Here is a 27,030-nt window from a genome sequence, read left to right as displayed (position 1 = left end):
TAAACTCCCCTTAGAGAACTAGGTACCTCCAGAGAACAATTAAGCTTATCCAAGGACAGACCAGAAGAATTGCCCTCTGGACATGCCCATGCCTTATTTTTTCCTGAAAAGGGAGCCTAGGTTTACCAGCCTGGACTTCAGCATCAAATTTTTACACATCTAAGATAGGTGAGAGGGATCATGCTCAGACATGCATACGAAAACATGACTGTATGGACACCATCCAAAACCATCTAGGTTTGGCTGCAGTCCAAATGAAGCAGGTAAGAGCAGGCTTTTTCCCTAGAGTAGAAAAGCTCCTAACCCATTGTATATAACCCACATAACCCACTTGCTACAGACTCTGTAAGTACCAAACTCCTCATTTAAGACCAGGGAAACCTTACGTTCACTTATTTTTCACCTCTTGCAATAATACAAAGAATGCAACTCAGAATTTCTTCATTAAGAGATATTAAGTGACAATAACTTCCAGCACATCTTCCCATGGCTATTCACTTATCCTGTTAAAAAGAATCCAAAACAAGTAATTTACCATAGGTCCGAACAAGCTTAGTTGTTCATCCACTGACATATCCTGAAGATGTAGTTCTCTCTCTTCTCTTGACTTTCATGGGGTCTCACTTTTTCATGCCAATGTTGTTTCCTTTTGCTGTATTTGCTTTGGGATATATGAGAAAGATACAGATTGAGAACTAAATCAATAAACTGAATAGTTTGTGATTTACCTTTCTTTCACGACTTTGCCTTCCTACTTAGAAAGGATTTTATAGGAGTAAGATTTCCACACACTTTTCTTACTGACTTAAAGAATTATGGCAATACCATTTTTCTGTCATTTGTTTCTATTGCTTGGACAACCCTTATTGCCTGGCTTGAGAACGGGGTTTTTTAAGACTGGCCCAAGGACAGAGGAAAAACAGGACAAGATTGAGGATGTAGAAATAAGGTACCAGCTTCTACCAGCCAGACTTACCAGAATTTGAATGGACCTCAGTTGGGATTTTAATTTGGGTTTTTCTTAAGTTTATTTTAATTTCCAGAAATCTGCAGCAATCTTTTTTCACAGTCATATATGCTTCTCTGCAGGGTAACACAGTGTGTGCTGCTGGGTATGGCTACTTCTTTCATCTCTTCCCTGAGGGACCATCCAAAATGCCTCTCCTGTCCTTCAGTGAGAATGTAGCTCATTCTTGCACAAGGTACTTGGGGATTTTTGGTTAAAGAGATTTTCCTTCAGTGGATGGTAGTGCTAACTACAGTTGCAGTGGTGAGCAGAAAATGTTTTGCCCCGTCTTTCAGGATATTTTTTTTCCAATTTTGCACCCTTTTAGGACTTCCTCTCTTGTAAGCAGAGTTCTCCACAGCAGAGCAGAATCAGTGTTTGACAACAATGTGGTTGGGGCTGTTTTTCAGGTCCTGATTGTGAATGGTTTCCTTAGTAGTTTCAAAACGGAGGTCATTCCTTCTCCATTCACAAGCCCAATTTGTTAACTTGCAGAATTTCCCAGTGCTGTTAACAAGCTTCTCCGCTTTACCCCCTTGTTTAAATGATCCTGATGTAGCTTAAGGTGCCACATTTAACACATTTCTTCATCAACCATTTAACAGCAAAGCACTGAAGCGTGTGCTCATGTGTTGAACTGAAAGCTCATTTTTAAGTATACCAGACATTTTGAGCAGAAGAGGGTGGCACGCAGGAGAACAGATACACAATTTCTTTCTTATGCTCCTCCTTTAACATCTCCTACAGGCCACCATTAGAGACTTGACACTGGCTTACACAACCTGGAGTGGCATTTCTTACCTCCAGATGCTCTATATCATAGCAGCATGAACACTCAACTATTAGAATTTGGCCTCTGACTAAGTAGATTGAAGAGACTAATCACATTGAAGTCCAATGGGATAAAAGGTGCTGTATGTATGTCAGACATTACAAATACCTGTTGTTCCTTTAGCATCCAAGAATGGCTATTCACTAGAGCTTTTGCCTGTACTTCCCTAAAACAGAAACGATAATAAAAAATGACATTGTACTAAAAGTCAGTGGACAGAGTCACCTGAATTTTAAGGAAATCTGGATATTAATCTGGATTTAAAATCTCTGAGAAGGTCAAACCAAGAGTTGCATTCAGGAATATGTGCATTTGGAATGTACTCCAAGTTGGCTGAATCCAAGATATAGAAAAGCCTTATCTGTCCGGATTCATGTCAGGCTTATCTGAAGGTGATGATGGTTGAAAGCTCATGGGCATGGTGGGGGTGTTTTGCAGCGAGCACCTGTCAGTGGTACTGCACAGTGGTTGTTAGCCCTGACGTGGCTAATTCTGAAAATACTTGAAAAGAAATTTTAAGTATGTTCTTCTGGCATGATCAGATGCCTAAAATAAATATTGCCATCCACCAGTTTTTGATTTTGGATTAAATGATAGTGTCTCATGCAGAGAACTGCTATAGAAGTAAGATTTTAGATATCAAAATGATGAATAGGAAAATCTACTCATGAATACAGGCACTGTAAAGAAACAGGTTCCTTTGTGTTCTTTCCTAAACAGGTATGGGTTGCTGGTGTACCCAGAGTATTTGCCAGACAGCCCAAACAGACCTGTTCAGTTCATCAACTTCACAGCTTGGAGCAGCCAAGGTGGAGCACAGGTATGTTTGTCCTGACTGTCCCCTGTGATGCTCAGGATCTTTACAAGTATATCACCTCTACATTGACTTCATCTTTTAAAGCTGCAAATAGGCCACAGTTATGGTAAAGTTCTTATCATAGAATCATAGAATCATTAAGGTTGGAAAGGACCTCTGAGATCTTCGAGTCCAACTGTTAACCTAACTGCCTGGTCCACCTCTAAACCGTGGGCTAAGGACCACATCCACACGTTTTTTGAATACTTCCAGGGACTGTGATTGCACCACTTCCCTGGGCAGTCCATTCCAATGCCTAACCACTCTCTCCATGAAGAAATTTTTCCTAATATCTATTCTGAATCTCCCCTGGCGCAACTTGAGACAATTTCCTCTTGTCTTGTTGCTTGCTACCTGGGAGAAGAGACCAATGCCCACCTCACTAAAACCTCCTTGTAGGTAGTTGTAGAGAGCGATAAGGTCTCTCTCGAGCCTCCTTCTCTCCCGGATAAACAACCCCAGCTCCCTCAGCCGCTCCTCATAAGACATGTACTCTAGACCCTTCACCAGCTTCATTGCTCTTCTTTGGACACACTCCAGCACCTCGATGTCCTTCTTGTAGTGAGGGGCCCAAAACTGAACACAGTACTCGAGGTGCGGCCTCACCAATGACGAGTACAGGGGGACGATCCCTGCCCTAGTCCTGCTGGCCACACTATTCCTCATGCAAGCCAGGATGCCATCGGCCTTCTTGGCCACCTGAGCACACTGCTGGCTCATATTAAGCCAGCTGTCAACCAACACCCCCAGGTCCTTTTCCGCCAGGCAGCTCTCCAGCCACTCCTCCCCAAGCCTGTAGCATTGCATGGGGTTGTTGTGACCGAAGTGCAGGACCCAGCACTTAGCCTTGTTGAACCTTATATAGTTGGACTCGGCCCATCGATCCAGCCTGTCCAGCCCCTTGTACCTGTATGTCCATGTTCCTCAGCTGGAGGCTCCTATTTTGGTGATAAAGCCAGAAACACAATTTGTGTGAGCTCTTCTTACTGCTTCAGTGCAGAATCAGTGCTACTCTCATCAACAGCTGATGTTTTCTGTAATCATCTAACATCTGTCTGCCACTATAGTCATAGAATCATAGAATGGTTTGGGTTGGAAAGGACGTTAAAGATCATCTGGTTCCACCCCCCCCGCCATGGGCAGGGACACCTTCCACTAGATCATGCAGCCAAAAAAATCCTTCTGGTGGTTCTGAGCTATTCATAAAGATTGCAGTTGGTAGAGGATCTGTTACCTTCATAGAGTTAATGGTTTCCATGGGAATGTTTTTATCCTTGTTAAAAATGTGCACTTTTTTTTGTTTGAAGTTGTCTAGCTTCACTTTCCAGCTATTGTAGCTCACTATTACTTAATCTGATTAAAAAACCCACACCACCCTTTATTATCTGATACTTTCTTCCCATACCGGTGCTTAGAGGCTGTGATCCTCCTAACTCCTTGTCTGATGACCCGAACAGATCATATGTGTTTCTCTGTAAGGTATGTTTTCTAGTCTAACCCATCCTATGGCTCTTCCTTTGAAGGTGTCCAGTTTTCAGTGTGTTTTTTCAGACTGGCGCATTCTCTTTCTGGAAAAGCTTATTCGTATGAAAAGAAATAAAAGAAAAGGAGGTTTCGCAGTTTTGTTTTTGTGGTTTTCCCTGCCTAATTTGTAATTTCTTTGTGTGTTACTGACCTAGCATACATGAATAACTAAGTTTATTCTGCTTCTTTCCATGGGCTCCCTCTGGGAACAATATTCTTGCTGTCAGGTGACTGTAAGCAATACCTCTGATTATTTTCACGGCATCTTTCTGCTATAAACATTAACTTCTTTATACAGCTATTCTTTCCAGTGGTAAACCCCAAAATATTTAAAGCACTTTTACCCTGTCTATTACTGATTCTCAGTTCTGATTTTCTTTCATACAGTTCTTTTTTCTTTTAACATGAAAATAAGTTGGCAGAATGTAAAGATTTTTGTATTATTAATTAAAAGCAGAAATAAGAAATTAAGGGGAGATGCTCAAATACTAAATGCAAATTCAGCACTTTTATGTGTTTTTGCACTTCCCCTCTCTATTGTATTGTAAATAAAGCAGAGTTATAAATCACAACCTTTTCTTTTTTACTTATTATTCCTATATTATGCTTTTATATAGATTTTCAGTAGCCGCAACCTTGAACTTCAACATTTCTGGATTTATGCTTGCAAAGACTTTGGCATTGACATCGTAGAAAGCCTGGGAAACACTTCTGTAGCTGATAGCATTTTAATTGGACACATTGGGCAAAAGGTAAACACTACAGGAATTATTTCAATGTCTATTGAGTTGCACAGCAACCCTTCAAACAGGAATTTGAAGAAATAACAAAGCAACCTGAAGAACAGCCCCTGCTCCATGGCAGCTTGGGTAAAGCTTGGATTTTAAATAGATTGAATGTCAAGATAAATACTTAGGCCCAGGCTTCAGAGTGAGGTTTGGGCACCAATTTGTTTGCTTAGCTCTCTTCCACTCCTTGGAAAGATGATGCCTTCAGCAGCAGCACCTGCAAGGGACATTGATTTAGTGATGAAGAAACTTGGAGCATCAGTAGTGCTCTTCCAACCTGCTGGAACCAAGGATTTTGTTGCTTCTGCTGCCAGCAGCAGAAGAGAAATAGCACTTGATCAGCTGGATCCTGCATCATTTTTCAGGTGCTCCATTCATACCAGCTCATGGTAGAGCTGAATAAACATCAGCTGTTGAGAAACTGGAGACTGCATTCTGCAGGAAAATTCAGTGTTTTTTCCAAATGTCTTTTTATTTCAGTATGGAAGTTTTAAAGATTTTTTTTAAACAAATTTGAAACAAGGACTCTGGTTTTTCTATTTGAATTTGGAACTATTAAAAGATTTTATATTATAGTGCATATTCATATATATTCTTTATATAACAGCATTCAAAAGTAAAAACAAAATCACACTTCTGTTCAGCTTATGAGCTGCAGGATTTTAGTAAGATAAGTGTTATTTTTTTCCCTATTTGTGTTTTTTTCCAAGATTGACATGGTCTCAGAGAAACCTTGGAATTTCACAGAACCTGAATTTTTGAGAGAAATCATAATTTCTATTTAAACAAGTTTTTCTAACATAAATTCCTATACACCTTTTGCTGTAATAAACAGACACCATTTAACCATACACAACTGGGTTTAGTTTAGTGATTTGAGAATAATGAGGGGGAGCAACAGATTTGATTTCTATCCTAGTTATCACTTTGATTTCCTCTGCTCTCTCATAGCATCATTGGTGCACCTGGAACATAGAGTGCTACTTCTTTACTTGAGAATGAGAAATGCTGTCAAAATGTAACATTTTATTTATGCAGTAAATATGATCTTTTTCCATTATTTTTTAGACAGCTGGACAAAGTCCTTTGAGTGCGACCACGTTGTTAACAGATTAAAAACATGGATAACAATGGAATTTTAGTTACAACTGGCCACAGCTGCTTGTTCATGATTTTGAGGCCTTTTTTGCCCTGCTCACTTTTCTATTGTTGTTTATGAAATTAATTTTCCCTCTGACTGGCAGAAAAAGCGTTTTAAATGAGTTTTCTTTAGAAGCTCACAGAAAGAAACCTCTGTAGTAGGTCTATTGAAAGCATGTAGCTCAGATAAAATCCTGGCTTCGCCAGTCCAACCTTGCAGTGTCCCAACGATGCAATAAATTTCTCTCAGACACCAAAGGGTGGATGTCTTTGTTTTTACTTTGCAGGATCCATGGAAGGAAGGAATCCTATGTTGTACTTGTTCAGAGATTTAGAGGCGCTCAGCTGTGCCTTGTTTCTTGCAGTACCCCAGGGGGGTGATTATCTTTGATTATCTCATGATAAGAGCCTCCTTGTCATAATTTACATCTTAATTTATGTAATTCTCCCTTTAATAATGATGTCTCTTTAATATCAATTAAAACTTTATGACATTAATTTAATGGGAACCTTGGATATTCCTCTCTGCTAACCCTTCCCGTTTTTGAAAGAAGTACTTTAAAACAGGATTGTTTTCTGGAAATATCAGGGCATTTAAAAATTGGGGCTTTGATCAATTAAAATGTTAGTGGCAGGGCTAAATCCAGGGCCCGTAAAAGCCAAGGGAAAGACTTTTGTTAGCTTCCTAGACATTCAGCAAGCCTCTTCCATGCTTTCATAAAGCAACTTATTGTCCTTGTGCAGGCATTTGAGCAGAACCATTTCTTCCTGAAAAAGGAGGAGGTTTGAGACAGGTGACACATACTAGGAAAAAATTACCAACTCACACACTTCTATTTGCTATTTATTTAAATAAAATAAATTAACTAAAAAAAAAAAAATAGAAAGGCAGGTGGGATGGAAGAACAGGCAAGTGTAAGCAAAAAACCAATAAAGCCTTTCTGACTGATTTGTTACCAGAAGCCAGGGATTTCTGCTTAGCAGTGACTTGGAAGAAGACGGCCCAAGGACCAGGACCATCACCCCAGATGTATTGGCCTCAGAGTAAAAAAGGTGATGGAGCTACTCTCTCTTAATGAGACCGAAGATAGCACCATCTCTTTGAAGTAATAATGTCTTTATAAAAGTCCATTTCATTCTACATTTTCAATTAAAGAGGATGTTTTCACAGAGGGTGGATTTCTTGAGTGATTCTCTACTGTGGCTTTTGAGCGTTCTACAAAAGTGTTTATAGGTCTCAGAAACAGTATCACACAATCCTGTCAGCCTTTTCTCCTCCAGGCTACCCACTAGCTCTGAGTACAACCTTCTTCCCAGCCTGACTCCAAGATAAATTGGCCTACAATCACCACAAAATCTAGTTTGTCCATTGTGTTTCCCATCATTTGTGGGTTTTGCTCTTCCTTTCCACTTTTTGTTGCTCTGACGGACCTGAAGTCAACTAGACCTTTGAAGAGAGCCTAGCTTAAAGGTTTCCCCCCATCCCCAATCACACAAACAGGCTTTGAATCGCAGCAGTCAGGTATTTCTTAGAACAGAAATTAGAATGATTAGGTTTGTAGAGTAGGGAAATTTCCTGCCTGCTGGACAAGAGAAGGTAAAGTAAAAGGGACTATAAACAAATCTGCTCACTGTGCCTTCCAGGTGGATTCTTTCTTCCCAAGGAATGTGCAATTTCCTTTTCCTTCAAATGTCCAGCTTTACTACCCAACAACCCCAATAAAGCAAACAAGGCAGTCACTGCCCTGAATGGAATAGTATCACATACTGAAAACGGTGAATTAAACAGATGTTACTTGTCAGAATTTGCAAATAGCTTAGATCTGTCCTTCAAACCGCGTACGTTGCCTCACAACCATGGGCTTGAGTGCAATCACAGCCTTGTGTCCCAGCTGCTGCATGCTGGACTCGTTAGATTTGGAGATTCACATGGTGACATGTTTCCCACCGCTCTTCATTTCTTCATTGCAGGATAGGACCTGTACGTCAGCAGGACTAAAAACTCCCAAAAGATACCAGCTATTCATCTCCAACACAGCTTTCAGGAACTTTGATGCCAACACTTGCACAGCGATAAGGACTTGTTCTGGCTGTTACCAAGGGCAGGGTGAGTCTGATTTACACTTATTTAGCAGGGTTTCCACAGTCCCTGGCTTCCTCCCATTTCAAATTCAGATGTTTACAAGTTCATAGTTTCCACGGACAGCCATTGATAGGTATTTCAGCTGAATCCCACAAAAAGCACCATGTAATGTTGAAGAGTACTCGACCAGTTTTGCTTCTGTAATCTTGTCACTATGTTTGCTATAGGTGAATTATCAGGAGCTAGGTTTTGAGGTATTTGCATAGCTGCTCTCCTTAGGTTTCACTGTATTAATAGTTTGCAGAAGTGTCACTCTCTATGTTTCACTTCCCCCACTGGGACAGATGGGTAATAACTCTTCCCCATCCACAGGGAGGTGGGGCATGAGATGATGATATGTAGATGCAAGATAAATGCTGTGCTTAGTGTGCAGCTCAGATGAACTGAGAAAATCCCTGAGCTGGGATTGTAGAGATATGCATACCAACCAGTCCTCAACAATAGTCACTCTCTTTAGTGTGTGCATTTTGTTGACTTTACTGGTGGGCTGAACCAGATCCTTTAGCTGCTCTGCTCTGTATGGGCAGTGGTTGCAGGTTCTCTCCAATCTCCCTTGGAAATAGCTTCATCACTTAGTTGAAGCCACATATCGCACATATTTTTAAGACAAAGGTAACCTTATTTTTGCACTGATTTTCTTTTCTCAGTGGAAGAGGTTTTTATACACTGACTTGTTTCTGCTTCTTCATTTTGGGAGGTAAAATTTCAAGAGCGATGACTTCTTTAATAGCTATGACACAACCTCACAGAATTTCACCAATCTCCTACCTCAGGCCAGCCTAAACCTTAGGTGAATTTGCCTAAGATAACATGTAAACTAAGCATCCTTTTGAGCTTTGAAGAGGTACCCAGAGGCTGTTTGAAGAATGTTCCAGCTGCAATTACCTCTTAAATATATTTATATATAAATGAATACTGCCCTGCAATAACATAACAGAGAAAAAGATTTCAGGAGGTGAGCTCGAAGGACATGAGGAATAGTAAAATCTGACTCAGAGAGGCTGCAACTGAGAATAGAATAGTCAAATACTAATCAATGACGTGGTGCATGAACACTCATGCCAAAGCTGACTTGTTATGGTCCATGGGGCAATGATTTTCTGACAGTTCTGGAAATATTAATGTGTTCAAAAACTTCCTGTGCTTTAGCCCACATGAATATTCCTCCTTTTTGTAGCTATCTGTGCTACAGTAATGAAAAGATCCTTCAACCACACTTTTCAGCCAAGCCTTTATTCTGCCAGGTGCTGTACATATGCACACAAGTATATTTACACACATATAAACAGTCCTTATCTCCAAAGAATTTGTCTTATAAACAAGGTAGAAAGGATCTATAAAATCACTGTTTTGGGGACTGCAACTCTTGGCAGTGGGACTTGTGAAGAAACGTCTGGAGTCACTGAGGAGATGCTGGTAGGGCCAGGAGCAGCACCTGGATTGGAGGAGTCTGTAACCACAAGTCCTGTCACAACGGGGCGCTGGACAGGTTGGACCTGGCGATAGCATGGCAATGACAATTCCTACAACCATCTCTATTTATTAATTTATTTTCCTGAATCTCCCCTTCTTGTTGACTCAGCAGACATTTTTCCAAAGCGAAGGTGAAATGAAGCTAGTCTCTTTTGCTCCAGAGATGTTTTCAGGCCTATTACTTGAAAAGATCAGTCTCTGTTTCTAAAATTCTGCTTGTTCTCCCCAGGTGGGTTTACAGTGAGAGCTGAACGTTTGACCTTCATCAACTCACCTTTCCAAGTGTCCTTCCCCTTTCCTCACTCTGCCATCCTTGAGGATCTCGACGGCTCTGTCACGGGGCAGAAAGGAAGTCATCTCCTCCCTTCCACAGATATCCTTGCAGTATCTTGCACAGCCAGTGCCAACTTCAGTCAAGCTTCTGGTGGCAGTGTTTGTGGCAGCGACCTTGTTTTCCACCGTATGTCTCTTCATTTGTAAGTAACCATTCCACTTCTGAAAAATCAGCATGGATATTGCTTGCTATGTTTTATATTGAGAGAACTGCTGGGTCTGAACAAAGTCCCAAGACTGCTGCCTCTCTGCTGGGTCCTAAACTAGGTCAAAAGCCTGAGCACTGGCATACTTTAGTCTGTGTTGTTGTCCATGTGATCTCTGGCACTGGTTTTGTTCTGGCTACTTGTTCTCGCCCTGCTAGTGCTCAGGAATGGTCTAAGAGATAGCAGAGGGACCATTCCCAACTGGCAATTTGGATGCAGTCATCATGTTTCTGGAGAGGAGAACTTAGCTGTATGGACAGCTATGAGAATTCGGCATACCAATTGGCCTCCAGGCCAGAGGGCAGTCTTTGGTTTATTTTATTTACTAATTTATATATGAGCTGGCTGAGTTCAATTTTTTTCTGATGTTCTCAGCAAGCTGCTTATCTTTCTTACCTTAGTATCCTTTTATAGTCTTGATTCCTGTCCAGAAGCAATTCTGGCAGTGTTAAGTGGGTCTTTAAGTGGAGACTGTGGTGTGTTGCTATTTGTTGCTATTTTGTCACTCTTCAAATTACCAGGGGGATATAAACTGGCCTTTGTAGAAATAAGAATCCAGCTCAAGGTGGGCACTGATATGCAAAGTGAGATCAATGGCCAAGCCCCAGACAGTCAGAGATTTAGTGGGTGAATTGCAAACTTTGCCAAGGTTTTCTGAATGCTGACCTATAAAATACTTCCAGATCATGAGAGAATATCATCACCCATATCATCACCCTCAGTTGATAATATGATGCAGTTTTAAAAAAAAAGAGTTTGAATTTAATTAGATTTTAAGTCAAATTCTAAGAATGTTTCCTTTTATGCTCATTGTGAGAGATTTTCCCAAATGCTCCCAAAGAATAAACAGTCATGAACAGGGTAGCTTTTCATGTCTTAGGCAGAAAATCATGACCATCTGATTTCATTGCTATGTTAGATTCATATACTATCAGATTCATGTATTATGTTTTCTACTAAAACTGGATTCAACATTTTATGATTTCATGGGTTCAGCTCTCATGCCATGAACAGCCATATTGTATAGAAGATATAAATTCACGATGTATTTAATTAAGAGAAAACTTTCCAGTAGATATGTTTCTGCCACTCTGTTAGAGCCATGACTTTCTTACCCACCTCATCAGGACTTTCTGGTCTTTCATTTTGCTGTTCTTTGCTTACTGCAAGGTGTATTTAGTCAATTCAGATCATCAAACCTTATTAAGACTGACCCAGACTCACAACCTAAGCAACCTGTTTCAGTCTATACAGTTATGGTTTCCCATCAACATGATGGGATAAGACAATGGTGGAAGGGAGATACTAAACTCAAGAATAAACTTTTGTTATTGTGAGTGGAAAAACCTTTTTGGCAATGAGATAATTGCTTTTCCAAAGTTAAGATATCAGTTTTCACATGATTTCAATGGTCACTTTGATAATACCGCTGTTTATAGATGGAAATGAAAACCCATTTGTTTATTGTCTTAATCATGATAGAGGAACCCAAAGCATAAATGAAACAAATTACTTTAAGGGTGAAAGGGACTACAGTAAATCTGTGATGTAGCTCTCAGACCTTATTCAGCAATCAAAAATTACTGGAAAGATTTGGTGGGTAAGCCAGAAATTCAATATGAGTGAATTCAAATTGGGTTGAAGACATATAAACTTAGATGTCCTGGAGAACATGTGTGGTCACCATGTAGACACTGGTAATGTGTCCAATCACAGCTGATGGAAACCTGCGTCCTTGATTCGATTGCCCATGGAGAGATGTCTAGTGCCACTTAAAATGCCTTCTCTCACCTTGTCACTCCATGGCAGAAGGGCAAGGATCTCCTGGAGACACTGTGTCAGATCTAACATCTCGCATCAAAGTTTTTCATTGCTTGGGACATTTTAAGCAGCACTAGATGCCTCTGTTTCTTTGATCTTTTAGGGGCTGGTCAGCTGAACTGCCCTTTGGGCTTCTACTGACTGTACTATGATGTTAGTGACTGTAATGGTCACCTGATGTATATTTAAATAACAGTTGGCTTTTAGGTGTCTCAGTCCTAAACTGAGTGATGATTTTCAAAGCATGATTTTAGCCCAGGACAGCTATCCCACGCCCAAGAAACTTGTGGGTACAATTTAGAGGTCAGCACAACCCAAGGAACCATTTCCAGTAGGGCAGTTTAGATGTCTCCATGCTGTTTTGGAGGCTGAAGGAATTTGATCGTATGGATATGGCCAGGCCATGCCAGCTAGCCTCAAGGCCAGAGGGCAGACCACAGCACCAGTTAGCTTATCAGGAGAGTTGTAGCCACAGGTCTGTGTCTGAGTGCTTACACACTTTATGAGTGGATGAGATATGGTTTTGTTGGAGAAGATCTGTCTGTCTGTGTGGATATAATCACGTCTTATGATGTAGGGTGCATGTCCTCCTTGCTGGTATCTCTTTACACTCCCAGTAAATCATGTCTACTGTAAGTTTGCAATAGCATGCCACTTTTGATTTTTTTTTTTTTTTTTTAATTTCTAGAGGGATAGAAAATGGTTTTGGAGAGCTCAGCCTCCTGCTGTCACTGCCTCATGCCCCACTTTTGTAATAACCCAGTCCAGGGATACAGCCAGGTCCTTCCCATCAGCTTTGATGGTCATACAGCTCCCAAGTGCTGTCCCAGCTCACGTCTGCTGTTGCACATGCCTCCCCAAGCTGGACTTGTTCCTGCCTTTGAGCAACTGGCAGCTAAAGGGATCCAGTGGAGAAATACTGCTCAGCCAAGTGCTACCACCACTTCTGTTACCCAGGGAGGACACTTGTGAATTCCTGGAATAAAAAGAAAGGGAGTGGAAAAGGCTTTTAGTGATCTAAACGCCACTCTGCTTTTCTTCCCATGCACATCTTCACTTCCTAGTGCCCTGCTCAACGTTTCACTCTCTTTTTGAAGTGCAAGCCTGAACTGTTATCCATTTTTTCCTGTTTCAGGTTAGTAGTACACAGACAGAAATCTTGAAGTGTTCTATCAGTGGGTTGTTAATAATTCACATCTGTCTTATAATTCATGTTTTAAAAGAAGGAAGAAAAAAACCTCAACCATTCCCAAATAGGAAAAAAAAAAAATCACATGTTCCATTGAAGGGGAAAACAATAAGACTTTCAGCTACCTACAGGCTTTGCATGTGATTACTGTTTCTCATAATGAAAACAAAACTCTGCAGTAAATTCAGAGTTGGAAATCATTCTGATATAACAAAAAGGGTAGTGGGTAGAAGACAAAATACAACTGTGCTAGATGTCTTTCTGGACCAGTTAACCATGAGGTCTTGCAAAACAATTCCCTTTCTAATTGTGTTTATCTTGATTATATGGACTACCAGGTTGATGTTGTGCAGGTGGATGGAGCTTCTCACAACATTGCCTGTAGTTTGATTTGATTCCTTTTGGATACTGTCACAATGTAAATGTTAATAATTCGTGATAGTTACTGTATTCAATACACCTCATCCTCCTTGCATCAAAAGGTGGTTAAGGAGTGAGTACAAACAGGAGTTCATCTGCACTATTGCTATTGAACTCTGGAAAAATTTGAGCCCTGACCTAAACTTTGTCTTCCCCAGTAAATTGCTTAAGGGTTTTAGATTAGCCTTATCAATGACCAGGAACTTCTCAATCAACCTTTTCTTTCAAGCAAGTCATCTTTCTTTCCCTTCTTTATACTTCATCTGCACAAGCTGGGAGGCAACTTACATCAAAGATACTTGGCAGTCCAAGTAGCAGAGCCCAGCTGTTAGCCTGTCTTCTCGAGGACTATGTACTTAACAGATGATTAACCCAAGAGACCGAGAACATCCTCTTGTGCTGCTTCCAGATCCTCTCTCTTGAGTAGCTCCTACCAGCCAAATCACCATCATGTTAAGCTGAAAGACTGTCAGCATGCAGCCAAGTAAAAGCAGTGAGTCAGGGAGGTTTCGGTCACATGGACAGCACTCCAAAATGGACCTGGTAGAGGAACAGGGTGGGGAATGAAAGGAGCTGGAGGGGATTAAGGATGAGAGTCAATTAATAAAATATCCACAGCATGACCAGAGGATGAGGAGGTGGGAGGAGAAAAAGAAAGGGTGAATTTTGTCCAGAGGTATTTGAAGTGTTCACAATAAAAAGGGAATAGTTTAGGATTAATACAACAAAACATGACTAGGTGCAATTGGCAGAGGTTGAGCAGAGAGAAGAAAGGTAGGTCGGTGACAGGAAGAATTTCCTAACAGTGCAGTCTCTTGGATTCATCTAATCTCAGTAAAAATAAAGTACTGTTGCTTGGCTTTCTTCAGTTTCTGATGAACGAAGAATTAAAAAATTGGTCTGGAAGAAATCCTTCTGTTGTGCTCTACCAGGCCCTGGAGTACACGACCAGATCTGCAACTTGCTACTTCCTAGCTGTACTTACCACTCGTGGCAAGTCCTTGTAGTCAGTAAGAGAGAGGTGCTATCAAAATCAGGGCTGATAAAGATTACAAGCCTCTGAGCCCAAGCCTTAAGCACTGAACCCACACTTGCTGATCATCATCAGGCCAAAGTGATAGCACAAGAGCATCCTTATTTTGACATGAAGTCACACTGTACAAGGAGGTTTCAGGCAATAGCAGTAAAGCAGTCTCATCTTCTGTGCTCAGTAGCTCTCTCTTGGCCTAGAGTGGTGCATTCTCTGTGTTCTTCAATAGAAAGCATGAAGGGCTTGAGGTGATGGGTTTTTGCTTCCCCTGAGTTTCAGGGATGGACTCCAGCTCCAAAAATCTTAAAGACTGAGGCAAGTCATGGATTTTAAGAAGGGAGTCCTGGTATGGGAACCTCTAACCCAGCAACCTTAGGTGCATTCCCTGACCCTGAGGGCAACTGGCAAGACTTAGCCATGACCATGTCATTAACCTGTATTAACCTGCTTAGCCTCCAAGACATCAGGGTAGTTGCATCACTGCTACCTTTTAGGAAAGATCTCCTGCCTGGGAGCAGTCCAGGATAGTGCTTGTTGGCACAAGCCAAAGCATGTCTGGGACCATTTCAATTATTTAACAATTACAATGTGGGCAATTGAATGCAAGTGATATTGACTCTTTATCTTTGTGCTGTTTAATTTACCAGAGTACATGTAGCATATTGGCACTTTTTTCTCCAAAAAAAGGTGTGTTTGGAAAAAAATGGGGATTTTGTTAGAGAAAAACCCTAGGAACCCTTTTTTTAGAGAAAACAAGTGTCTTGAGCATTTCTTGACTCTCTGTCCTGAACGGCATCACCCAACAACTTCCAGAGCACTGAGAATCCTTTTCCAAGCTTGCAGTGCTGTAACAAAAGCCTTCTTCATGAAGTCCAGTTGAAAGTTAAACTAATGTGTCACTTAAGCACACTTTAAAGAGGGTTTTTATGTCTTTTAAAAATGTAATTGAAGCTTATAAAAGTCTTTATAAATTTATATGTTAGAAAGTTATTGAGTAGTCTGAAGAACAGCTTATGCCATGGCACAGCGCTGCATGGCTCCAGGCTAGATACGGCTGCTCCAAATGCCACCGCTACCCATATTATCATGAAAATATGAGTCTCTATTAATATTAAAACAAATTTTCATTAAAAAATTGTCGTAACATGATTAAGTGACTTTAAAAGTTTCTTCACATTATGCATAATTTTTACAAGAGGAGAGCATTAGAATAATCGGCAGCCAGGCAGCACCTTGCGGCAAAGGGGACTCCAAACACTTTGCGGCTACGCATACCAGAAGGAAGTTTGCCTCTTGTTCCCTTTCATTTGCTTTCCCCTTCTCACTGCAGAAACCTGGCACTCGCTCAGCACCAGTCTTGTAGTTTGAGCCTTTTATTGCTTCCCTCTTCTTAGTCTGCTGCAGAGGAAAAGATTAACTTTCTTCTTTATAGCCTTAATTCTTAAATCTGGTCTAATATCCTCTCCTGTAGTGCATTCATTCAGTTGCTGCAAACCCAACCGCTGCTGATGGGTTAGTGTGAGAAGAATAGCATACCCCCTACCTCCGTGTCTTTGAGTCTTGAAGAGAGTTCAAATGGTTACTCTAGTTTTGCTTTTCCTTTGATATTTACTTACTGTGGTGCCTTCAGATGAACATCCACCTGCTGTGAAACACCCTTAAAATCACACTTCTTCTCTCAACGTGTACATGCTCAGTTGCTCTCTGGTTGTGTGTATCCTCCCTGTATACATGACTGTATTCGCACATGGGGCAGCTTACATGCTCACTTGGCCTCATAAGCCAACCTTATAACCCAGCCATAATATGGAAGGCAAATATTAAGTCATTGACTGTTGACTGTTCAGTTAACCAACACATCAGCCAAACTTCAGAGGTTCAACTCTCACTGTGCTATATTTCTGGCATCTGAGACATCCCACCAAAGCAGCCAAGAGAAATTTGATTCCCAGTGTAGGACCCCTTTCCATTTACCCTGCAGCCTGGGGTATTGGCAGCAAAGCCAGATCCTGCACAAGCTTATGAGTATACAAGACAAGATGTTTTCCCAGGTCTACCCCCTCAGCTTTACCATTGTATGGGATGTTTCTGGGTGCAGGGAGATATAGTTAGCATAGTGACAGCATTTGCTAGCCCTACACTTTCTTTGCTTGCAAGGAAAAACCTGACAATCCGTTAGGATGCCTCTTGAGGGCTGGATATATCCAAGCCAGGTATGCTAGCTGGGGCTCACTGCCATAACCAATGTATTTTTAGCCCTAAAATTGTATGACTTGGTAAAGGACCACAAGTGGGCAACAGAGGTGCAGTAACACCATGCGCAGAGTACTTGCATCCAGATTTTCAGATCTGCTTTGGATGCTTTAGAGCTCTGCCTGACATGGGATAAGGGGAGTGACAAAGTGGTCCTCCACAGATCTTAGCTATGCTTACACTGCAGACATGATTGAACTGCTTGCTTACTAGCTACTTTCCAGCTCAGACTTTGTATCTGATTTTAGTTTTCCTTAAAATATCAGCCTGTATACTATAGGAGCTGGGGAATTGATTTAAGAACTGAGAGGAGTTAGGAAGCCAGGGGTAGCAAACTCAAAAGCTACTTTAAATAAAGCCATCTTAGCTTGTCAGTCATAACCCTCTCTGCTACTTGGAGATCATCTCAGTTCTTCTTTTACTTCAAATTCAGCAGGCCTATTGCATGGTGGCTACTCAGGATCAGGGAAAAAGATCTGGTTATTTTTGAAAAGACCTGTGTATGCAAAAACTCAGTGATGGTAAGGGTTCATAATATTAGGCAGATTTGAATCATGTCCTTGGTGTCTCAATAAAGATACACACATTTACTTAAAACAGCTGAAAATTCTTAATTCTTGGCAATTAAAATAAAATGAACTTGTTTAGAGCCCAGCATCAAACCTGTAAAGTGTTTGGTATGGTCATAATTTGGAATTAGCCTCCATTTGGCCAACAATAAATTGGACGGTTGATATAAACATTTGGTGTCCCATTTGAAGTTCAATGGTATATTGTTTCCTGTTTTGGAGAGGGATAATCATAATGGATTATTACACAAATGTATCAAGCAGAAAACATTTAGAGCTAAACACAGTGTCTGCATTCATACACAAAGATATGCACCCTTAGGATAAGTAAGTTAATGGTAAACATAAACAGGAGAGTTAATATTTGTTCTACTTGATGTTGTTGATTAGTTTAACAAATCCTTTGTGGCCCATCTATGTTGAGCAGTTCTGCACAATGCACTTGAGCTAAATTACATAACAGTTTATACAATCACAATTGGTAAATTGTGGCTGACTGTAAAGTCCTATCCAGTAATCCTGCCATATTTCTAAAGCAAATTGCTCCTTAATTGAAACCTGCTTCAATATAAAAATACAGCCTTTTCAATGAGTCATCCTTTTTTTTCACCTTACACTTTGTAAAGGCTTCCAGCAGTTTAAAGTGAGGGTTAATTTTGCATTAAGACCATTGCCTCCTAGTTTCTTTCAAATAAAGCCAGGGGAAGTTCAGGGGAAGGCTCTTTCCTCTGATAATGAAGCTCTCCATGTTAATGATGCATGCAGGCTCCCTCGGATCCTCTGAATTAGAAATACTCGTGTGTGTGCGCAGTACTCTGCTTCATTAACATTAAGGAGAGGTAGATTGGTGGCTATTTAGGGCACAGTGAAATCGCTGGCTATTTAGGGCAAATGGAAATGGTGCTAATTGTGGCTGGTAATTCCATTAGTAGGGTACTTCCATTTTGGTGTCTGTTTGGCATATAGGTGAAAAAAACAAGCACACTGACATCCTTTCAAGGGGAATGTAGTATCAGGCTCATTGTTGTCTTATACCAGCTAACTTCCATGCAGACCTGAAAACTTTTTCAGGTTCCCCAGATTTTGGTTTTGATGTGCTGGTGTTCTGTCAGGAGTAGGGTATGTGTTTGTGGGTAGTAACACCTTAAGCAAGGTATGTAAAAGGCAAGGACGCAGCATTCCAGGTCAAGAAAACCGCGGAGATTACAGGCCATAAGATATCTCTTGCTCCCTTTCCTTCCTGGGTCATGAACAAATTTCCAGGTGAAGGTCAGGGAATCCAGACTATCATGGTATGAAACCATGCAAAGCATTCTTCCTCAGAAAGGCTTTCCAGCATTAAAAAAAGGCATTTTCAAACCAAAGATTCTCCAGTGAAGACTCCCTGTCTCTATCACAAAGACTGAGAACACTTAACTGAAAAAGAAAGTTTGTAGTGTCCAAAGCAGTCAAAAGTCTATCCTGGTTTTGTAGTCTAGGGAGAGAGGACTTGTCTGTTATAACTAGGCACACTGGGAAAGATGTATTTCACTTAACTGTAACCATCTGGAAGTTAGCTGTCTAGTTTCAGATATTTGTTTGGGGTGCCTTTATAAACCTCTTGTCAAGATTGGTGTCCAACAGAGTTGGATTCACATTTAATTCAACAGTGAATCTACATGGCTAGTGTGGAATTGCCACCTAACTTTCTGGCAGATCAATCGGGTAACGTGTATCCCTCCCTATATCCCAGCAGGATTGCCCCTTCCAGGCTTTCTTCTCTGTCTTTAAAACTTTTTGGAAGTACCAGGTAGAAGTCCCTGAGAAAAGAGATTCAGGCTGTCTCATCAGACTTCAGTGATGAAGAGTAAAATGAGTAACGAGAAAAACACGTGGATTTATGTTGCACAGCCGATGGGTCTGAGTCTCCATCACTTGCTGTGGTGTTGTGCACCTTTGTAACTCAATAAGGCAATTTCTGATGTGTACGGGAGTTTAATGCTGCACCATGTTGTGTGTGGTGTACTTCTGCTACTAGAAATATTTTCCTGAATACCTGTGCAGATGCTGATAACTGTGGCAATAATGTGCTTGTTGTCATTTACTTGCTTAATTAGCAGCCTAATATCCTGGTCCAGTTAATGCCTATAAGAGGAGGTTTATTAGTCGTACGAAAGCTGTTTAAGCCTTATCAACTCCTTCCAGTCAGTTTCATTGGTCTGCCAATATCTTCTGGTTGAGTGATTCTTTGTTGATTCACACTTCTCCTGTTTCCCACTGCTGTTTCTCAGCTGAATGTTTCTGGGTAACCAGAAAGTACTTTGCCAAAATGACAGCCACCAGAATAACAAAGAAAACCAAAAGTGATTTTAAAAGAGAAAAAAAAATATGCAGGCAATCCTCCTCCAAGATGACTGCTATTGTAATTACGTATTGTCTCCAAAGCAGCAAGGGGAAAAACGACGAAAAATTGCAAATACAAACAGGCAAACTGCGGTATGACATGAGTTTTAGCACTGTCTATCTTGCATGAGTAAGCCATACCCAGTCTGGAGGGTTGAGTAATATGCTGAGCTGTCTAGTTGTAGGGTAATACTGCAATATTTAGAAATACCATTTTAGATATGCTTAAAAGAGGATGGGGTTTTTCTAGGTTTAGTGTCAGCTCAAATGCCAAAACTGACTAAGTGGACTAAAGGTGAAACTGCCAACTTGCCTTGATCCTGCAGCAGCACTTGATTCATTTATAAATTTGCTGCATTCATCTTTATGGCAGAATCATGGCCCTAGGGTACCTTGGCAAGTCAGCAACGCTTCTCTTCAGCTGCAAATGAGATCTGCAGTCCTGGGACGTGTATCCCTAACAATTCCCCATGCATAATGTGAAGAATGCAAGAAGCAGGAAAAAATTTGTTAGTTGCATTTGTGCAGCTGCAACCTCAATTTTCTTACAAGCTTAGTGTTGGCAGGGCCAGGGATGGGACATGCTGGTAGTGACGAGGTAAGACTCTTGCTAGGATTTTGGATGCTTCAATCAGAGCTCCTCCTGTATGTTTAGTGGCACAGCCAACCCTGCATCCATCCCTTTGCAAGCCGACTGGGATCACGCTCAGGGTGGGGAATAATGTCTGCCAGCTGCTACAGAGACAAGTGCCGCAATGAGATGCATCAAATTCTCAGAAAAGCTTAGGCAGTCTGTGCATGTGTATGCAGTAAGGGGACAGGGAAGGGATTCTTAGGCTAGGATTTATTCTTCCTGAGTTTTGATATCAAAATGCAATTTCTAATGTGGAAGTCTTGTCACCCAAATCCATTCAGGTCATGGAGAAACATCAGCTCCAGAGAACATTTTCTCTCACCTCACATCTGACATCCTCTGGAGGAGCTTCATGCTCCTTGTTGACTCTAGGAGAGGAGACCTTCCCATTTTCATTCCAGATGTGAAGCAGTAACACACCGTAGCTAATCAGAGCATAGTTTCAACCATGGTTTCCATCAGTTTCAAGAGCTGTTGTAGGAATGTAAGATGCTGAGCACTAGAGGTAAGATCTTTGTTCTGAAGAAGTGGCTTATGATCAGGTGTCCCTGATCAATCAGACATGAAGAGACAATGGATGTTCAATGTTTGAACATCAGAAGGGTTAGCTGCATTTCAGATTTATCTTTTCCTTCATGTAGTTTGTTGCTTTCAACAAAGCAGTTCCTGACAGCAGAGTATTCTGTATCTCTGGACTTTACCTTACAGAGTCTTCCATCCTGGGGAAACTGGCAATCATAGCAATAAGAGTTTATTCTGGAGAGATGCCCAAATAATCAAGATCAGTTTAGCGTAATTTGAAAAAAGTCTATGTGCAGGAAAAAGACAGAGCCTACCCCTGGAGAGGAAGTCAAGTTGGATGGTTATACCCATCCCAGCTTCACTGCATTATTTGCTATTTTTAGTAGAGAAAGGTCTCCAGAGCCCTTAAATCTAAAGGGTTTATGCCCACTCATGTTCTCATTACTATTGTTGATCTGTTCAGTGAGGTTTTTTCCTCTGACTAGATTGGACAGAAATTAGAAGTGCAAAGTTCTAGTGAAAAGGGGGTTTGAGTACTCATTTGGATGCTCAGAAGAACTTCTGTACTAAAAGTTCACCCACTTTGTGAAGGCTTTCATGTCTGCAGCAGCCCCAGCTTCATACTGCATGCTGACCTGGGGGCAGAGCAGCTTTTTGAGTTACACAGGATTTTTGCACCTTCAGCCTCGATGAAAGTTTTGACCACTGAAATGTGAGTGAGTAATCAGAAAACTATCAAATTTCTTGAAGATCCTAAAAGTTGGACCTGAGGTTCATGAGTCTGGTGGATGGGGAAATACTCTGACAGTGTAGGAGTTGGTACCCTGGCTGTTGCCATTGTTCTGCTTTGGCACAAGCTTTGCTCCTCTGTGCCTTTATTCCTCCACCCTTTGTCTCTCTCTTTCTCTTTTTACAGCACTTCAGGCAGAGATCATTTCTTACCATATTTGTAAAGAACTACACAAATGAAGTCACATTCTGAGAGAGAGACAGCGTATACTACTGTAATGCAAATAAAAACAGAACTGTAAAGGTTGCAAAATGACAGAGTTCAGTGAAAAAATGTGATTATATTTTTTTCCTCCAGAAAAGAGGCTCCAGACATTCCCTATAATTTAACTGTGACTGACAGTAGGAATAAGACAACCACAGTCAATTATGTCCCTGATACTTTATCAAACCTGTACGGCTGGATGGTTCTCCTCTTGGATAAAGAGACTTATGTGTTGACATTTGACAACCCTTTGGTCAGCAAACAGCTCCAGGTAACACGGGAATTTTTTATAATTTCAAAATTATATTTGGAAGAGGTAATCATGCTTTCCTCTTTCTGGGCAAGCTGAGAGAGGAAAAAAAGTGTTATGTGCACTGAGAAAATCTCTATACAGTTATAGACAGGGCTTAGATATGATGACCTAGTCCCTGAAGCTCTCAGTAGTAACTTGGAGCAGGAAGATGATTTTGGATATCTGAGATGAAAGTTCAGTGTGGTGCTTAGGAATCAAGAAAATTTGTAGTACCTAAGACATATTGAAGCACGGTTTTCAGAAGACATTGTTCCTCTGCACCTTTTAAGGATGATGAGGGCAGTTGATTTTGTCTGCATTCACCATCACCTGCTTAATTTTACTTCTCTCTTCTATGTTTCTAATACACATTTTGCAAAAGAAGATGTTGCCTGTGAAGACCACTGTCCTCTTTATCCCTTTATACTGCACTCTGTGGATCTCTAATCACAGACACAGGCATGTTTATTTTGATTCCCTCTTTTCTAGTATTCAGTGACATTTAGCAACTTCACAACTGGGAATTACTTGCTGGTGGAACACAAGGATCTTCCTGCCCATCCTGAGGTTGTGGTGTCCTGTGGGACAAGGACTGGACAGCCGCTCCAATCGCTGCCTTCATACAGACATCATAGGAGCTGTGACTGGTATCTTGACAGCAGACTGAGGAAGTTAACCTATTTGGGTAAGTGCAATACGAGGGATGCAATGTACCTTTCTGTTCAAGAATGGTGACAGAGCTGATGTCTTTTTAATTTAAACCCCCAGACTACATAAGGCCTTAGACACAAAGCCATCTTCCTTTCAATAAGTGAGAGGTCCTTCAAAAAGATCAATCAAATAGGTAAATGTATGCACATCAGGTCCATCTCTATCTGATCTATCTGATGTCTGATCTATCAACAAAAGGAGGGTATCATAAATAGTGGGTGATGTGACATCAGTTGAATTTGAATTGGTGTTTTGGAGAGGAAAAGGCATTAAATTCCACTAATGATCTCTGTTGTCAGCTGGTCCCATATCACATGTATCATTAATAAATCATGTGCAATCTATCTAGGCTGAGCCCGCTGAACGCAATAGGATTACTGGGCAAGAATTTTTCCTATCACTGTAAACTTTCAAAGATGTATTAAACCTTTACATTTGAGTATGTTGGCTTTGTACACTAGATCATGAAGTGCAGTGGTAATTTTTTTTTAAGAAATTCAGATATTTACTGATATTTATTCAGCTTTCTTTTATTCTTTTAAATTTGGGACATTTTCCACAATTCCCATTCTCAAGCAAATGATTTTATAAAGGTCTAAGTTCTAGATGTAAAAGGCAAGGTAATGATTGTCACCATTATTAAGAATAGCAGAACCACAAATCACAAAAACATTTCAATGCCTTTGAGAAGCATAGCTTACCCTTCATGACTGTCATACCGGGAAGCTAAAGTATAAAGATGCTGATTTTCACAGTAACAGAAAATTTTGTCAGTGATCTAATCCATTTGGTTTAATGAATTTCTCTTGATTTGCACTGATGAGGTGACATGCAAGTGGCTTTCTCATGTAGGATTTGTTTAGGAACGAGCAACTAGAACAATCACTGGGACAGTGAGAGAGAGGAGAACACAGCTGGAATGAGGGCAGGCAATCCACTGAGCTTAGTCTGACAGCAATGAAAATCATCCAGTGTACATTTGAGGAGAAATGGGGAAGCCCATACCTTAACCTCAGTCAGAGGGTCATACTTGCTGCATCCACCTCTGGTCCTGTGGCCAACTGGCATTGAACAGCTTGTGTCCATAAAGCTTAACATTTTATTTCTTAAAACAGGCTGGGTGCACCCAGGCTTCAAATTAGGAAAGATTCCTGTCCTGTGCTAACTCCCAAACCGTAATGGTCACCATCAGGGAGAGTGCATTGGTCCGGGCCAAAGCTGTGCCAGGAACTTAGGCAGCAATATAGCCATGTAGATTACTGGGGTCCAGCTCTTAGTTCCATGTCCTGGCCCTGTTTAGATATAGTATAGATATACATTGGCTAGTATAAAACTAGCTGTTGAATCTAAGCCTCACCCAAGATCATGCCAGGTATCTACTGAAAGAAGAAATATGTTTTTATTATTTCAGTTTACTAACAGTGTAAATTTGTTCTTTCAAATATAAAAGTCAACTGTTTTTCAGTTGGCATATCCTGAATTGCCCTTTCATAAATAGGGCAGCATGAGAAAGCTCAGAAGATGACACCTATATCTTGGCCTCTTGGTGCTGTTGAAAATAAAGCAGATGACCGTCTTGGGAAGACTGGGACAAAGTGATCTGGCTGGCATATGTCACTCATGCATCATAGATACTTTCTTGTCCTTCTCTTGCCTTCATTTCATCTTGATTTTTATTATATGAAGAGCTTGTTATTGTTTCTCATTTTAATACAGAGAGAAACAATCATCCAGAGTACATGAGGGGAAATTTATGAAAACACCTAGCGTGTATAATTCATGCTGTGAACATTTTCAGCAAGGACTTTTATAACAATGAGATCAATAATTCAGTGTCGGGTACCTAATATCTAATGCTATTGGTAGGGTAAAAGTCTGAAACAAAGCGAGCGGATTCCTAGCCCTGGTGTGCCATTTAATTTCTCTCCTAATCTCCGCTGTGCAGGCTGAGAGAGTGAGGATAATTAGCCATCAGAGCAGACTCATGGCATGTGGTGGACTTTCCATCACTCAGGGTCCTTAGATGATGCTTGGCCGTCTTTTCAGATAAATATGCTCCAGCTCTATGAGAAGCTATTAGAAACCTCATGAGGCGAGATTCATGCTCCATAGGAGGTCAGAGAAGGCTGCCACAATAGTCCCTTCTGGCCTTAAAAACCCACCAGTCCACGCACCTATCCAGACGGGACAACGCTTAAAGGTCTAGCCTTCAGAAGACGTTCCCGCCTAACTCTGCAAGCTGTTTTTTTATTTTTTATTTACTTTTAACTATATGAAATAATTAGCCAACTAATTAATCCCGTTTACAAGCTTTGTCGGATTCTTCAGCTGTCAGTCATGCCCAAGCCTGGGGCCGGTGCTGAGTCTCAGCTCCCTCCTTCATCTGACTTGGTCTCCATGGCTACAGGCTGCATCTGCTGACACCCCACTCTCTATTTACTGCTTAATTAAGAATTTCACGCTCAGCCCTTATCTGCTGCTAAGAACAAGAACACACTGTTAAGAAACTCCAAATTTAGGCTGCTGCACAAGGAAAGCCTTTCTTGTCGTCCTGACTGCGTGGAGCCTCTTTAACTACCCTCTTGGCAACTGCACTGCCACCCTTCAATCAAAAATCATTAAATGGGGCAGAGATAATGAGCATGTAGCATATCAAAAGGAGGATGTTTGCTCGGGCTAAGGAGGAAAAGCTGTAAGGGCCTATAAGCAGCCGCCACTTCAAAGGGAGAAGGGGTTGATAAAGAGTCATTTGTTCCTGTTTGACTTATGTAAAAGGTCTGGTATGTCGGAGTCCCGTCTCGCAGACGCGGGTCCCCCCTCTCGGTGCTCGTGTGTCAGCAGTCAGGCAGCTGGGTGCAAACAGCATCAGCCCAAGCATATAATCACTTGACTCCACGCCGACAATGGGCACTCGTAGGGGGTGGCGGAGGGAGGGCTGGGGGACAATGGGAAGACAATTTTTGCAGCTGCTCGGGAGGGCCATAATTCTTTCTGCAGAAAGTAGCCTGCTCTTGCGGGGAGGAGGGGAGAACTCGAGCGTATTAGTCATCCTCCGACTTTTGGAAGCACTTTGCCGCGCCGGTGGGGTTTCGACAGCTGCTGGTGTACCGCCTCTTTCCAATAATTGTACATTCTGGCAGGGGTCAACTTACTTTTGACCCTTTGCCTTTGTGCCCATCAGAAAGCCTTTTAGGGCAAACGGTGGGGAAGTGGCAGGGGTGCATTACATCCAAAATTAACGTCAGTAAATACGTATCAGATGCCAGCTCATTCACAAGCAGGCTCCTGAATTCACACAGCCTTTTGCTCAGGCCTGCATGGCGGGGAAAAGGGAGAGAAGGGGAGGGAAGGCCCCATGACTGAGAAGATATTGTTATTCAAATGAAGTGGGCAGCTGAACGAAGCCACCTTGGCCAGCAGTTTGCATTGGGCTCAGGCTTTCTCCATACCCCCCCTTCCATCTGAAATTGCCCTGTGTCATGGAAGTGTTTGTTTATCTTCGGTGGAGAAAAAAAGGTCTGTCTAACACAGAAGGCAAGAAAATACACCCTATGGAGGGTATTAAAAGAGTTAAGTTGCCCTGATGCTTTGCATGCTTGCAGTTTCATAAATTAAACCTCGGCATGGGACAATGAAGGGGACACTGAATGGGGAGAAATAATTGTAATGGAGAGTTTTTCTTCAATGTGGGATACTTATGCAATGATCCTGTTAACAAAGGTACTCACTGCTGCCTACATACATCAACCCTGTTAACGAACCCATGAGTCCCTTTGAAAATAATCTTTTCAGACCTGAAGGAATCAGCACTGAAAGATAGATAACCCCATGTCCCTGCTGGATGCTGGGTGAGGCAGAGGCAAGGAAGCTTGGGGCTTCCTGTGCCAGTCATTTCTACATCAGCAGCTTTGC

General features: G+C 41.3%; 1 protein-coding gene across 30 annotated transcripts in view; it reads left to right on the top strand.

The window, feature by feature from the left end:
* The window catches only part of PKHD1 (PKHD1 ciliary IPT domain containing fibrocystin/polyductin), a 268,857-nt gene that overhangs the window by 132,293 nt on the left and 109,534 nt on the right, over positions 1 to 27,030 (top strand). For all 30 annotated transcript variants that reach the window (XR_015708033.1, XR_015708034.1, XR_015708037.1 and 27 more), the window contains 7 exons: positions 1,090 to 1,202; positions 2,559 to 2,658; positions 4,836 to 4,970; positions 8,118 to 8,253; positions 9,992 to 10,238; positions 22,209 to 22,386; positions 22,897 to 23,092. Coding sequence is in view for 24 of the 30 variants with exons in the window: in XM_087773809.1 (XP_087629935.1) it covers positions 1,090 to 1,202; positions 2,559 to 2,658; positions 4,836 to 4,970; positions 8,118 to 8,253; positions 9,992 to 10,238; positions 22,209 to 22,386; positions 22,897 to 23,092 (1,105 nt within the window). In the remaining 6 variants the exon portion in view is untranslated. The remainder of the gene's footprint in view (positions 1 to 1,089; positions 1,203 to 2,558; positions 2,659 to 4,835; positions 4,971 to 8,117; positions 8,254 to 9,991; positions 10,239 to 22,208; positions 22,387 to 22,896; positions 23,093 to 27,030) is intronic.

The sequence above is a fragment of the Nipponia nippon genome, unplaced genomic scaffold, assembly GCF_047370975.1.
Source record: "Nipponia nippon isolate SJK-2023a ecotype South Korea unplaced genomic scaffold, ASM4737097v1 scaffold_4, whole genome shotgun sequence".
Lineage (NCBI taxonomy): Eukaryota > Metazoa > Chordata > Aves > Pelecaniformes > Threskiornithidae > Nipponia > Nipponia nippon.
Note: the sequence above shows the minus strand (reverse complement) of the source record. Positions and strands in the feature narration are given on the sequence as shown.